At 61.7% G+C, this 13,986-nt stretch overlaps 1 protein-coding gene across 1 annotated transcript; it reads right to left on the bottom strand.

The window, feature by feature from the left end:
- Positions 1 to 1,831: 1,831 nt before the first annotated feature.
- On the bottom strand, positions 1,832 to 11,042 carry TPPP (tubulin polymerization promoting protein). Its single transcript, XM_049648933.1, has 5 exons — positions 10,892 to 11,042; positions 10,670 to 10,798; positions 6,927 to 7,092; positions 6,400 to 6,553; positions 1,832 to 6,230 (listed from the first exon to the last, which is right to left on the bottom strand). Exons 1-5 carry the CDS (start codon positions 11,040 to 11,042, stop codon positions 6,036 to 6,038), a joined length of 795 nt encoding a protein of 264 aa, XP_049504890.1. The 3' UTR covers positions 1,832 to 6,035.
- Between the last annotated feature and the right edge of the window lie 2,944 nt (positions 11,043 to 13,986).

The raw sequence follows: 13,986 nt of genomic DNA, 5'->3' as shown, positions 1-13,986 counted from the left end.
CTTAGCCCCTTCTCACAGAGCGCCGTCCACCCCTCCGTTCGCCAGCCCCCCGCAGTGGGTTTGGGGCCATGTGGCTCATTCTGAGTGGGACAGAGAAGAGCTGCCGGGCCACCAGGGTGGCCGCCGTCCCCTCCAGAGCCTTGCCGGCGGTGCCACTGACCAGCGGGCCTGTTTCTCTCCTGGGGGCAGAGAGCCCTCCTTGACCTCGGCTAGACTCCGTGTGCGTAAGAAAGGAATGTCACTGTGTCAGCCACTAGGTTCGGGGGCTTTTCTACTTTGCCATTAGTTACTCGGCCTAAGCCCTGGGATGGCGCAGGCTGTCCCTTTCTTCCTGAGTTCTCATAAGGGCTGTATCTCGAATTCGCTCATATTGCCTAATTGTCCAAGTTTTTGGCCTAACAGTCTTTTAATGGCATTTCCACGGCCTCAGCATCTGGAGCTGTGTCCCTAAGGCAGACCCGTCGGGGTGGTGGTTGCTTCAAGCAAGTCCTTGCCGTTCGGGGAAGGGAAGGGACGTGGGTGAGCGATGGCCACGGGTTGCTCCCGACCTCAGGCTCCACCTCCACTTTCAAGCCAAGGACGCGTTGGGGCGGCCCTGGCCGGTGACAGAGCAGGCAGAACACCAGGGCCAGCTGCGGGGCTCTGGCGGGGCCGGCAAGGCTTGGTCCGCACCTGCGTCCTCCCCATGGCACCAGGGCCACCCTGTCCCCCTGGCCATGGTTCATGCTGGTCCATGGCACCGCTTTCTCTCTCACTTCCTCTCCTGCACCACAGCTTCTGTTCCTTTCCATCTTTAGTGGAAATTACTGACACGTTCGGCTCTAAAACCTTTTACTTTATCGCTTTTCTCTCTTTTCTCTTGCCATATCGCCTGACATAATCGATACGCTTTTGTTTCTTCTTGTTTTGTATTCTGTTTCTTCTGTGATTGTCCCCTTCTATACTGTAGCCATTTTCACCTCTGCTGGGTTTGGAAGCTATGCGTTCTTTCTGGCATATTATCACAGCGGGTGTTCATCTAATCAGGGCTTCTGCTCCCCCTGGTAGTGTACGGGAGCCATGAGCATGTACCTCCCTGGGCACCCTTCGGCTTCCATGTGATGGTTTTTAAGGGGTTTTTGGTTTTTGGTTTTTGCTTTAGTGTTTTTGTTTTGTTTTGTTTTTGAGAGAGAAGGACAGAGAGAGAGCGAATCCCAACCAAGTAGGCTCCACCCCCAGCACAGAGCCTCACTCTGGGCTAGAACTCACAAACTGCGGGATCACGACCTGAGCTGAAATAAAGAGTCGGACACTTAACTGACTGGGCCACCCAGGCGCCCCAGTGTTCGAGTATTTTAGTGAAATATTTTTGCCCACAGAAAGCATTTATTTACAGGGTTTTTGTATGGTTACTTACTGCCTATTTTTTGAGCCACTTCCCTGCAGACATTCTGTCTGTGGTCATGTTCTTGCTGCAATTAGACTTACTTTTAATGTCTGCTGGTGCAGTTTTCCCTGTTGTGGTCTTAGAATGAATGCCTTTATCTTCAGTTTTGAAAACTATTTCACAGAGGATTTCATGTTGGTACTTACTCGAGGACATCATTGCTATGTCGGGGCCCCCACCCGGGGCTGCACCAGGGCGAGATTGGAACGAGCCTGGGACTACGAGGCAGGAGTCATCCCGTCTAAATGAGGAAGCAAAAGTCTCCTCCCTGCGGGGAGGTGACGTGAGACCCTGTGAGCTGTGGCTCCCGTCCCTCCCACATCCCCTCCCACAGCCCGTCCTGTTAGATATCAGTGCCTGTGTGTGACTGCTGGTGTAGGTGGTGCACCTTGAGGACAACAGATCCACATTTCAACACCTTTATTTATCACTTTACCAATTTGACACACAATGTTAACAGCGAACACAGGAGGAGCAGTATGCAGACAGACACGAGCTGTTTCGCTACAGGTTTGCAGGTCAGGCCTTGCAGGTCAGCTCTGACCGGGGACACCGTGCCTCACGCTCTGGGAGGGAGAGGAGGGCCACCCCGATCCCATACGTATCCCTGGTTGAGTGCAGCTTTGAGACGCCAGCAGACGTGCCTTTCTGAGTCAGAACACCCAAGACGTCGACTCTACTCTTCACCATCACACTGATAAAGTGATACACTCAGGACTCCCTAATGGTAACAAAACAGTGTAAAAATATATTGCATATATATATAAATTTACTTCCCTTTCCTGAAAAAAACTTAGTACAAACTAGTAGTATACGATCCCTTTCAAGTTTCTTTTAAGTTGTGCGGGTTTCCTTTGTGTTTGGCTTGGTTTGGGTTTTCAAGAGTCTAGAGGGAGAGAAAAAAACCTCTCGAAGCTCAGGGTGGCCAGTGCCCAGCCCACCTGGGGCCATGCCCTCCACATGCCCAGGGACAGAGGCCATACCCTGAACCACCAGGTTCCACAGTGTTCAGTAGTCAATCAGTGGAGGGGAGCTGTTCGGGGTCAGTGTTTTAAGGACATTCTAGCCTATTGGTAACTTCACAGTACAGCTGAATTGTCAACCTGGCCTGCACGGAACAGGTGACGACGGGGCGTCCCATGTGGCGTGGGCTGCGGGATGGGGGAGCAGCCAGCTTGTGTATGGAGAGAGCTGGGCTGGGTCCCCAGGGCAGGGCCAGCACATGCTTTTCCCGTAAAGGGCCAGATGGTGAAAATCTTAGGTGTCCCCTCCTACCACCACCACGCGACGTAGCGCAAAAGCAGCCACACGTCCTGCCCCACTGAGCACACGGGCACAGCCGGGCGCCAGAAAACTATTCACAGAGGCGGTCTGGGGTGGGGGCACGAGCCCGCCGCCGCAGGCCCTGTCCACCGAGCAGCCAGAGGGACGCCCGCGGCCTGTCCTGAGCGCCGAGCACGGGGACGCGGACGCAGAGCCACACCAACAGGAAGCGGTGCCCTCGAGCCGCCTGCGCGCACCGTTCCCCGGCCTCTCGCATCGGCCGTGATTTTCATCTGCCGCAAACGTAGGACTGGGGACACTAGAGGTGTGAAAATACTCCAGTATAAATATGTATCTTCTGCGATAACATCCTAAACTTACATGATTTGAACTTCATCTTGGTAAAGCTGACTGTTACCGCCGCCCAGTTGCCTATCCTATCACGTTAAATAGAAATAAATAAGTGTTCTGGTGTGATCAGTGTTAAGCACCCTCCTCCAGTTCTCCTGACACTCAGATGCTGCCAGCCCTGCCCTCCCTGGCAGAACGCGTCCTGTCTCCTCGTGCTGTGCAGTCTCTCGCTCACAGATAGACGCTGGATTTCTGGGTAACCGCGGTTAGTAGAAGCTAACTGGCATTGCATATAACGTGCAGCAAAGACACACACCCTGCCTGTGTGTTCTCCGCGTTCAGACCCCGATGGAGGAGCATGCGTGTGCGTGCGTGTTCTGTGTGCGGGGGCCACACACGTGCGGCGACACGTTTAGCAGATGATTTTAAGCTGATGGAATGGAGAGCGCTGAAGTCTCGTGATGGAGTCTTTGCTACCTCCCCCTCCTTCCCGACTGAGGGAACGTCCGTCCGGGCTTTGGGGACGGGCGCCGTCCGAAGAGGCTTTGGGGTTGGGCGGGGGAGGCAGGGGAGACTGTAGCCCCCGTGTGGCCAACCGGACCTCCCTGCTGTGGGACGGGGTGGACCGCCAAGGGGTCCCATTCACAGACCCCACGGGAAGGTGCTGCGAGAACAGTCAGGAGCACGCTGGGAAGCGCTGGTCACAAGTGAGCACTCAGCTCCACCGGCCTGCGGCACTGGTGCCTTCCGCTAGGAAGAGGGCTGCTCTGGGGAGGGCGTGACAGCAGGGGTCCCCGTGGGCAGGCAGACGGGTGGTTTCTCTTGCTCAGACCCCAGTCTCCCAGGGTGGCCCTGGGGAGGCTGTTCTGCCTGGAGACTCCGCTCTGGCACAGCAGATGGCCTCCTGGGGGTGAGTGAGGGGGGCTGAGAAGGGCCGGTGGAAGGGGGGCTATGCGTTCCCGGTACAGGCTGTGGCACGGGGACCCTCGTCCCTCTGCTCACTGGGGCATGCACACTGTGGGAGCCAAGGTCCTGCCGGACTCCAGTGTCCACGCTGTGTCATGGCTGTGCTAGTGGGGACCCGGGTGTTTAATGGCAGGAGGCGGAGCCCCACCGCCTCAGACGGTGCTCCCCAACATGGTGCCCAAGAGGGTCTGGGAGGAGGTCGTGTTTGTGACCTGCTCGTTGTTGAGAAACATTTGTCGTGTTCAGAGTCGCCTTCCAACGTTTCCCACGTCCTCCCCTTGCCTCCAGATCCTCACCGCGGTGCAGCCGGGGGGTCCTGTGTCCTGCTTGCTTGTCCCTCCTCCAGCGCTCAGTCCTTGGTTTCTCCACCTTCCCCCACCATGGGGTGGAGAGGCCTGGCCGGGCAGCTCAGGGTCGCCAAGGTAGAAACTAGAGACTGCAGTGAGCGCAGGTGACTCAAGGCCTGTAACCATCTCCGATTTTACGCACCGGGAAGTCTCAGAACCTCGGGAGGAAGCTGCTGGCGAGGCCCCACCGTGGGGGCGAGGGGGAGGACCACATCCCTTCAGAGGGGCCATGCTGGATGGGAGCTCGAGCCCCGAGCCCCACCGCACAGACGAGGGACCATCCCTAGCCCTAGCGACGACCAGCATGCCCTTTGGGCACAGGGAGGCGGGTGCGTGTGCCACCCCGGTGCCGGTCTTTATTTCAACCGCCTGTGCTGTGCGCCAGGGAGTGCCCCCAACCAGCCAGCTGCCACGGACACAGAACAGGGGCCAGGGTGGACGGGCTCCAAGAAGCATTTCCCTGAGGCTCCCGTGGGCTTTTCCCAGGACCAGCGCCAGGACCACACGGCCCCACCAGTCACTCGCCAGGCTTGGTGGCACTTCTGCAAGGGGACATGTCCCCATGAAGCCACTGTGACAAGAGTCCCAATGCTCGGGTCCCCTGTCCAGCCTCACGGAGAAACCAAATGCCAACAAATGCTGCTGGCCTCGGGGCCCTTTGTGGGCCTGCCTCTGTCGTGTGGTTTTCTGCATTTGCAGGGGTTGGGAGAGGTTAGGGAAGACTCATGCAGAGACTGAACCACGAACCTGAACGGCGAACAGGGAGCAGCCACGGGGACCCACAGCCCGGAGGCCCTGAGTGCAGAGTGGGGCCCCGGACAGAAGACGGCATCGTGCCAGCAAAGCGACTGCACGGGAAGCCTCGGCCGGCAGGGTCTCCTGGCCTAGAGACACAAACGGCAGGAGAGAAAGGGGCAGAAACGGTATTCTGTCTTCGCTGACCCATTCTGGGAACAAATACGTTTCCAGTTTCTTCTTAGGAAAACACAATAAAGCGAACGGTCTTGTCCTTGGCTTCCATTTTGACAACTTCAGACCGTGTTCCTCTGGTCCACTGAGGAGCCCCTTCCACTGGCTCACCTTCCTCCGGCTCCACGACGTGTGTGCGTGTGTGTGTGTGCGTGTGCGTGTGCGAGCATGTGCGTATTGCAGGCACACACATGTGGGTATGTGTGAGTGTGCACATGCAAGCACCTGTCCCACCTCCCCACACCTTCCTGATGTCCTGTTAGCAGCTCACTTCTGTCGTCTTGGTGCTGCTGGTTAGTGCGTTAGCTTGTGCCGCCCTCGAGGTTCCAGGGAGGGGTTTGCAGTTCAGCAGGTGGCCACCTTCTGACAGGGTCTGTCCCACTCACCCCTTGTGGCCCACCGGCCCCTTTAAAATGGCCTTTTCGCCTGCGAGGCAGGTAGCTAGTGTGGTCTGGTCCCAGGAGACGCTCTGAAAAAGGCCATTTGTTGTCGGCCAGCACTGGACGAGGCAGGTGTGTTAGAAACGGTCAGTGATTTCGGGGCCCCACTGGGGGGTCAGAGAGAAGCATGCCAGGCCCCAGGCAGGGGGAGGCCTGACTGCCGCCCCCGCGGCCCCCGGGGCCCCAGCCTTGAGTTCTGCCCCAGGGAGCAAGGGAATGTAATGAAGTGTGAGGTGGCGCGGGCCGCCGCGGGAAGGGCTGCTCCTGGGCTGGCTACTTGCCACCCTGCACCTTCTGGTCATAGGTGCCCGCGTGCTTATAGCCCGGTACGTAGCCCGACTCGTCCACCAGGTCCACACGGCCCGCCTTGCCCTTGCCCTTGCCTGATGGGTCGAAGCGTTCCTTGTGGGAGCCCGTGAACTTGGTCGTGTCCGTGAGCCGGGACACAGTGGGCGACGAGATGGCCTTCTGTAGAGGGAGAGAATGGGGCGCGCCCGTGTGAGCGCAAGGGGCCAAGTGAGCGCGTGAGGCCGTCGGCAGCTGGGTCGGCACACCCCCAGGGAGTAACACGTCCGCTGTCCCACCCCAGACCCCACGGGCTGCTGCCCTCCGGGGAGTCCCTGCTAGCCATGCTCACCGTCACCCCTGAGATGATGGGGGCCTTGCCCTCGATGAGCCTGTGCACCTCGCGGACGGCCTCCTCGCTGCTCTTGTCTTTGAATCTCTTCTTGGAGAGCTCTTCAAGCGCCTCCTTGAACTGCTCGAATGTGATGGTCCGGCAGGATTTCCCTCTGAGGGAGGAGAGCGCTCAGGGCCCGGGCCAGGGCCACTCCCCTCCGTAACGCACAGCCCCACCAAGTAGTGCCCCCAGAACCTGCTGACATCCGGGGACCAGGTGATGTCAGGGGACCCCTTCCCAGGGACCTGGTGGCATCAGGAGACCCCTGCCCGGGGACCAGGTGACATTGGGGAAACCCTGGCCCTGCCCAGGGACCTGATGACATCGGGAGACTACCTCCCAGGGACCTGGTGACATCGGGGGGCCCCTGCCTCTGGGCACCCAGTGACATCGGGGTAACCCTGCCCCCACCCAGGGATCAGTGACATCAGGGGATCCCTACCCAGGAACCTGGTGGGGGCCCAGTGGCCTTGGGGAACCCCCACCTCTCTCCCACAGCAGAAATCAAGTCTAACGTTAAAATACAGAATATGCCCCTCCCCCACCCTGGTGTGCACTGTTTATGCCCAACAGTCGGTCGCCATGGGCAACGGCAGCAAATATAAATTGTCTTGGAAAAAAGCTTAAAGGAACCACATCCTTTATGAACAACTGGACATTAAAACAAAGCTGTTGTCTGGGTCTAAAATGGGGCGTGTGTGGCGTCCACTCAGAGCAGGAGGGAAAAAGTCAGGTCAAGACGCTCATCCCATCTGAACCACACAGAGGCCGAATCCTGCCTGGGGCCACCGTGGCCCGACGTCCCTGTCATCACACAGGGACGGGGTCGGGCGGCTGCCTCGCCAATACGCCCAGCAAGGTGGTCCCAGGGCCCGTCCCTCCTCCCAGGACCCCCACTGCCCCCACCTGAAAGCCGCCTGCCTAAGGGGCACAAGGGGGCTAGGGGCAGATGCAGCCCTATTCGTTCCCTGCCGCAGGCCACTCACAAAATTTCAGGAAGATTCTAAACTGTGCACGTTTTATAATTTTTACTAAAAACCATTTTTACCACTTTGGATCTCTCCTGCTAATCCATGGAGTGAGTCGTCAGGGTTTTAGAACAAGAGGTCCTGTGGGGGCGGCTTCTTGCCATGCAGGGACACCCTGTGGGTGCAGAGGCCTGAGTGGGACGGCCCAGAACAGCCACAATAACCACGAAGGCACAAGGACAGACCCACACGAGGGTTTCCACGGAAGAGCAAAGAAAGGCAGCTCGGCAGAGAAAGGCCCGTCTCTAAACAGCTGGTGCTGGTACAGCGGGGACCCAGCCCTGTCCTGTGCCTCGAAGTGCCTACAGAGACTCACTCAAAACGGGCCATCGTCCTAAGTTCAGCACAAAGCCTAGAACTATAAACTTCGGGAAGAATACCTAAGAGAAAAACTTTGTGACCTTGGGTGAAGCAAAGATTTCTTAGAAACAACACCAAAAAAGTCCATAAAAGAAACAAGGAATTGGAATGCACCGAAATTTAAAACCCCACGCCCTTGAAAAGATGCTGTTCCGAGGAATACGAGACGAGCCACAGATGGGGAGAAAACACGTGCAAACAGACACCTGAAAGAGAAAGTGTTTCAAACTTAACAGGGAGGATCCCACATAGAAAACGGGGCAAATACCCGAACCGGACACTGTCCAGGAAGACCCCTGGGTGGCCAGGGCAGAGCACACAGAGCGCCACCCCACATGGCGAGTCCTACCGGGCCGGACGGCCAGCGTGGCTGAAGCCGGTGAAATGGCCGCACCGGGAGGATGTGGTCAGCCGGGCACTCCGACGTGGCGTCCACCCGGGGAGGCGGTTGGGCAGTTACGGCTCTGAGCCCCCACGTCTGGGCTCGACGCAGGACAGACGCACCGCAGTCCCGCGTGAACCACGTAGTCAGGTGTCCTTCAGCAGTGAACAGCTGGACGCCACACGCAGGGACTCAGAGGCACTTGACGTGCCCGTCGGAAGACACGGGACACAGCCCGCAGTCGGGGAGCGGGGCTGGGAAGCCTGAGCCCCCACGGGGCCTGCACTCAACACAGACGCCCCTTCTGTCCTCGGGTGCTGGTCCCGACCACGACCGCACAGCAGGGGCTGGTGGCCTGGTGGGTGCAGGGATTCCTCAGACCCAGTGGTGGGCAGGGCAGTGGGCTCTGCCCCCGCAGCAGTTGGTCTCGACACCCCCCCCCCCCCCAGCCTCTGGGGAAACCTTCCTGGGCAGCGAGCTTCTCACAGCAGCCGCCCCGCACGGAGATCCCTGCCCTGCTGCCGGGCCGAGGCCCTGTTTGTTTGTCCTGGGCCGTCAAAGGCACTCCTGTCTCCTATTCACGCCCTGCCCGGGTGGCATGTGGATGCCAGGCCTGACGGCCAGCCCCGGGACTGGCCGCCGGAGCACGCAGCCCTCTCTGGGCACCGCGGCACCAGGCGCCACCAGTGTGAGTCACTTGAGCTGGGGGTGGGGGGGAAGGCTGACGGGGGCTCCCATCAGAGGGCCACATTCAGAGCTGGTGGACACGGGCCTAAGGCCGACTCTCCCGCTCCACCTGGCCGGGCCGGGTGTCCCCAAGTGTCCCCACCGTGACTGCCCAGCAGGGAGTTCTCCCCAGGGGACCCGGCACCCTGCTGCAGAGAGCCATGCGCAGCAAGTTCTAGAATGACAATGCCCGTCTCTTCCCCAGGGACACTGATCACATTACACTGCTCTCTGGACACAGAGTGAGCCTGTTCTCCAGAGTCCACAGAACTGGAGGGTGTCCCCACCCTGAAACCCCCTCTCCCGGCTCCAGGCCGGGCTGGCCGGTGCCCTGCCTGCAGGCCCGCCCAGCAGGAATGGGGTCACTGATCACACACAAGGCCCCGTGAGCTGGGGTTTCACTTTGCTTCCCAAGCCCTGTGTCCCCCGGGCCTCCAGACCCAACTCAGGGTGGGCAGGGGGCTGAACCCTGCCAGTGCCAAAGGTCACCCGGGGACACTGGGGCTGGCGGGGGCCAGGGCAGCCCTCCAGAGACAGGCGTATGTCCCTCCAGGGCCAACAGCAGGAAGGCTCCCGGGCTTCAGACCAAAACGTGCCAGCACCTCCATGATTCAGGACCGATGGCACTCCCAGGGACACCTCTCCAAGAGGTGGGAGGCAGCATGCTGGGTCATTACGGAGAACTTGCCGCGCGGGTGGGAGGAAGCCCCCCCCCCCCCCGCCCCCCCCCCCCCCCCCCCCCCCCGCAGCAAAGCCAGGGCCCTAGGAGACTGTCCAGAGGGCAGCCTGGCTGGCCAGGGTGACAGCGCAGGCAGGAAGTGGGGTGTCGAGGGGCCACTTAAGGCTCTGATGAGGCTCAGTGAGAAGGAGGGGCCTGTGGGGAATTCCTTTGGGCTGGCAGGAGTGGGAGGCTCCTGGGGGAGCTGTCATTGTGGCTGTGACGTAGCGGTGCCCTCACGTCATGCCTGACCTGGGGCAGCTCCCAGGCCAGACCAGCGGCTCCAACTGCACGCTGTGCCCAAGGAGGACCGCCGGTGGGGTGCCTGGGGGGCTCTGTCAAGTGTCTGGCTTCAGCTCAGGTCACGGTCTCAACGGTACACGAGTCCGAGCCCGGCTTCGGGCTCTGTGCTGACAGCTCGGAGCCTGCTACCGACCCTCTGTCCTCTCTCTCTGCCCCTCCCCTGCGTTCGCTTGCTCTCGCTCTCTCTTAAAAAAAATAAACAACAAAGAAAGGAGGACCAGTCGCAGCCAGACCTTCCTGGCAGACGGCGGCCGCCCTGCTCCTGCCCAGGGCTCCCCAGTGCCGCTGACCAACCCGCCTATCAGGGCCCGGGCACGACCACGACGCTGTGGGTCCGTAGGGGCCGCGGGGAGGCCCCGATCTGCCTGAAGGGGCAGTTGTGGCCCCGACTCTTCCCCGCCAAGTAGGTAAAAGCCACCGTAGCGTGCTTGCTTCATGCAGGAGCCTGGGGCTGGGCTTGCCCTGTGAGGGGCAGGGGCGGGGTCCCTGGGGGCTCCAGCCACCACCCCCCCGCCCACGACCTGCACCCCTAATTGCCATCGTGGCTATGGCAGGGGATGGGCTATGAAACAGACCCACTGAGGTCACTGAAACCATTTCTGAGCATTTGGGGAAGGTCACCTTAAAAGGACAAAAGGTGTGCTGAGACCCAGCATCCGCATCAACCCAGCGAGGGGCCAAGGGCCAGCAACTCCCCGATTCCAGACGCACCAGGCTGCCCACCGCGGAGGCCCTGCGTGGCCTCGGGCCAGGAGAGGGCCCCCACAGAGAAGGCCTCAGCCACGTGGCCGTCCTGACCCCGCCGCTGACCCCGAATGCCCACGCTCACTCGCCCCCTGCCTGGACAGCGTGGGCCCTGGGCAGACCCGGCACAGGGGAGCCCCCGTCCCTGGTGTCTCTGGGATGTGCCCGCACACACGGGGCCCTGCCAACCTCCCCCGGACCTCCGGTGGACGCCCCCGCCCCACAATCGTGGTGGACCGGCGGCGGGCAGCATCTGGACTGTGTTCTGTGGGGAAGCCTCAGCTCTGTTATTCCCGCTTCCTGCCTCGGACAAGTCCCACCACGTCCGGGCCGTGGCCATGTCCCGGCTGGGGCCACGGGGTGTGTGGCAAGAATGGAGCCGGTCAGTGGCCGACAGGCCCCAGGGAGCCCCGCCAAGGTGCTTCCTCCTAACCTGAGACCCAGACGCCAGCATCATGTTGCAGGAAACACGGCCCCTCACTCTGAACACACAGCAACCCCAAAATAGGCGCGTGCATGGGCCAGGAGGCCGCCCTCTGCCCCCCTCAGGCCGGGCCCGCCACCTGCACCCCACGCGAGCACACGGGCAGAACTGAGGCGACGCTGTCGTCCAGGCGCCCCACGCGGGGCTGTCAGGGTGCTATTCGTGCTGGGCACACAGAGTCTGGAGTAATTAGTATTTCAGACCCACCGAGGTCTGCCCCTCGGGGCGGAGAGGGTGCCAGAAGGCTTTGTCTTGGTAACAATAGCGTTCAGTCGAGACCTGGAGTGGAGCCGCAAGAAATTTGTTTAAAATTTAACACATAGTAACATCAAAACAAACAAGCGCTGCCGTGGCAACAGGACCTAAACAAAGCCTGCAGATACCCGGGCTGGCGCCACCGCCCGCAGAGCCATGGCAACCGCCTGCAAACAGAGCGGGATCTCCTCCACCAGTCAGCGGCTGTGGCTCCGCATCCGTGGCTCCCACGAGGCGAGGACGCTTCTGCCACGGCTGCCACTTGGAACAAGTGTGACCCCAGACCCCATCGATCAGGACGTGCACGTCCCGCCCAAGACCACCCTCGTCACGAGGCCAAAGAAAAGCAGATCCAAGCGGTCTCCTTGGGACCTCCCGGCGTCCTCTAACCCTGCAGCCTTCCCTTGGGACCCCACGACCCCGCCCGGGACACCATCCACCTCCCCTTCCAGGGACGAGGCACGATGCCCCTGCCACACCCTCCCAAGGTGACCAGCAAGCCTACCCGGGCACGGGCCCTGCCCGCACCTGCCCCCTTGTAGGGGCCCCAGTGGCCACCACAGGCCCGTGTGACTGCGTTGTGACCACAACCCCTTGCTGGGCTGGGGCCCCCCACTGCCCACCCCTCAGACGCCCCCCCCCCCCCCCCGCCCCTGGGCCCCCCCGGCCCCCCCGATGCGAGCCGGGGCAGAGTCACCAGGGGTCCCAAGCAGCCCTGGGCTCTGCAACGTGGAGCCCTCTGTGCCCAGGGGCCGGGGGCCGAGCCTTGGCCCCAAGCTTCTGAGCGGCTGACGCCCTTCCTCCTGGGACGGGGACTGCAACCAGATGGGGTTCCCTTACGGGTGCTCACACCAGGGCCCGCGTCCCACTCCCTGGGTGGCGGGCTGCCCACGCCTCCTGCACGCAGGAGGGCACCCGTCCTCTGAGTGAGCCACCTCCCCACCCCCGGGGCTGTGGAGAGCCTGAGTTCTACCTGTGAGCACACATGCCTGCGTACGTGCACACATGTGTCCTGGGAGCCGTGTGCGTGTATGTGCTTCTGTGCACACGAGTGTGGGCTGTGAGTGCGTGTGTGCACACGTGTGCAAATGCCTGTGCGCAGTAGCGTGGAGGCAACTTTCTGTGACAGGAATGAAAGGTGACGGAAGGAAGGGCTGCCATCACCCGTCCCGACAGTTCGACGTCTGGGCCGGCGCCGAGGGTGTGGGACCCCTGGCGTGTTACTGGCTGTGCCTTCCCCGCCCTGTTGAAACCCTCCCCGAGGGACACGGCTCTGAGGTTCCTCTGCTCCCGGCCTGCCCATGTCTCCTGGATGCGTGCGGTTTCCCAAGGTCAGTGCTGAAGGCCTGAAGACACGCCCAGGGGAGAAATGGGGGCCACGTGGGCCCCCTGGGGCTCCTGCTGCCCCCACCCCAGCAGTGTGAGCACACGGTAAACACGGCTGCCCTCCTGTCCCTCCCGCTTGGGGTGCCGGAGCACGGCTGCACCGCGGAACGAGTTCTGTGCTAGAGACACCTTCGGAGGCAGCCGCGGGCTCCGTCTGGCCCTGGGGGTCGGCCAACGGCGGCACCACACGCCCGAGACCGGCTGGCCGTGGCGACCGTCCACGGGAACCACACACCACAGATCTGGCTCGTGTTTCTTAGCAAGGAGAGCAGGCCAGCACCCCCCCCCCCCCCCCCCCCCCCACCGGCAGAGGACACAGCACCTCGGGCTGGAACCCGGTCCCTGGTGATGATGGCATCTCCGAAGTCAGGTATCAGTCCCCTTGGTCACAACCCGGGGGCCACAGGGACGGCAAATGTGCAGACCCCGAGGTGGGGACACAGAGGGCTGGTCCCTGCCAGCTGCCAGACTGCCATCCCGGGCAGTGGGTAGAGGCAGGCTCCGTGTGGCTCCCCGGTCCCCAAAGGTCCTGAAGCCCCCAACCTGGAGACACGGGGGAAAGAACCACGATGCGGCCCCTCCCCGGCCCCCTCCCCGGTGGACGCCAAGTAGGAACACTTTAGCACCTTCTGGGCTGAGGTGGCCCGCCCCTGCCCCTCTTGGGAATGTCCTTGACCCCGAGGCCACACTTGCCAGAGGCTCCCAGAGTCTGGCCCCTGCTCTGTGGGGGTGACCCTGGGGATCAGGCAGACCCAGCCGAGGAGCGCACAGCTTCTCATCTCCAGGGTGCAGCCTGTAACCAAGGAGGGACTAGAAGACGCCCCAAGGACACAGCAAGAGAGGTCGGGAACCCGCGCCCCAGGTGCGTGGGGGTTCAGGTGGGCTGGGCCTCTGTGAGGAGGTGGGACGGCACCAGTCAGGGTCCAGCAGGTCTGCGAGCAGGGCGGCGATGGGCAGGGGTCAGCCCCGAGGCTCAGGCCGGGGTCAGTGTGACAAAGTGACCAGGAGACCCAGCACACCCCAGAGGGCAGGTCCCACGCAGCCGAACCCCACACGGACACTGAAGGCCAAGACGCGTGGAGGAGGGGGGGACCAGAGCGCCCAGCCAGGCACGGGGCGGGGGGGGGGGGGGGGGGGGGCGGGGGGGGGGGGGGGGGGG

This window comes from Panthera uncia (genome assembly GCF_023721935.1).
Source record: "Panthera uncia isolate 11264 chromosome A1 unlocalized genomic scaffold, Puncia_PCG_1.0 HiC_scaffold_17, whole genome shotgun sequence".
Taxonomy (NCBI): Eukaryota; Metazoa; Chordata; class Mammalia; order Carnivora; family Felidae; genus Panthera; species Panthera uncia.
Note: the sequence above shows the minus strand (reverse complement) of the source record. Positions and strands in the feature narration are given on the sequence as shown.

Bases quoted from the DNA above. Each gene is read 5' to 3' on its own strand.
- TPPP (XM_049648933.1), bottom strand. From the start codon at position 11,042: ATGGCCACGGCCCGGACGTGGTGGGACTTGTCCGAGGCAGGAAGCGGG. The intron at 7,093-10,669 runs GTGCGTCTGGAA...TTTAATGTCCAG, and splicing joins CCTCCGCGGTGGGCAGCCTG to TTGTTCATAAAGGATGTGGT. The intron at 6,554-6,926 runs GTGGGGGTTCCC...CTCCTCCCTCAG, and splicing joins ATTTCTGCTGTGGGAGAGAG to AGGGAAATCCTGCCGGACCA.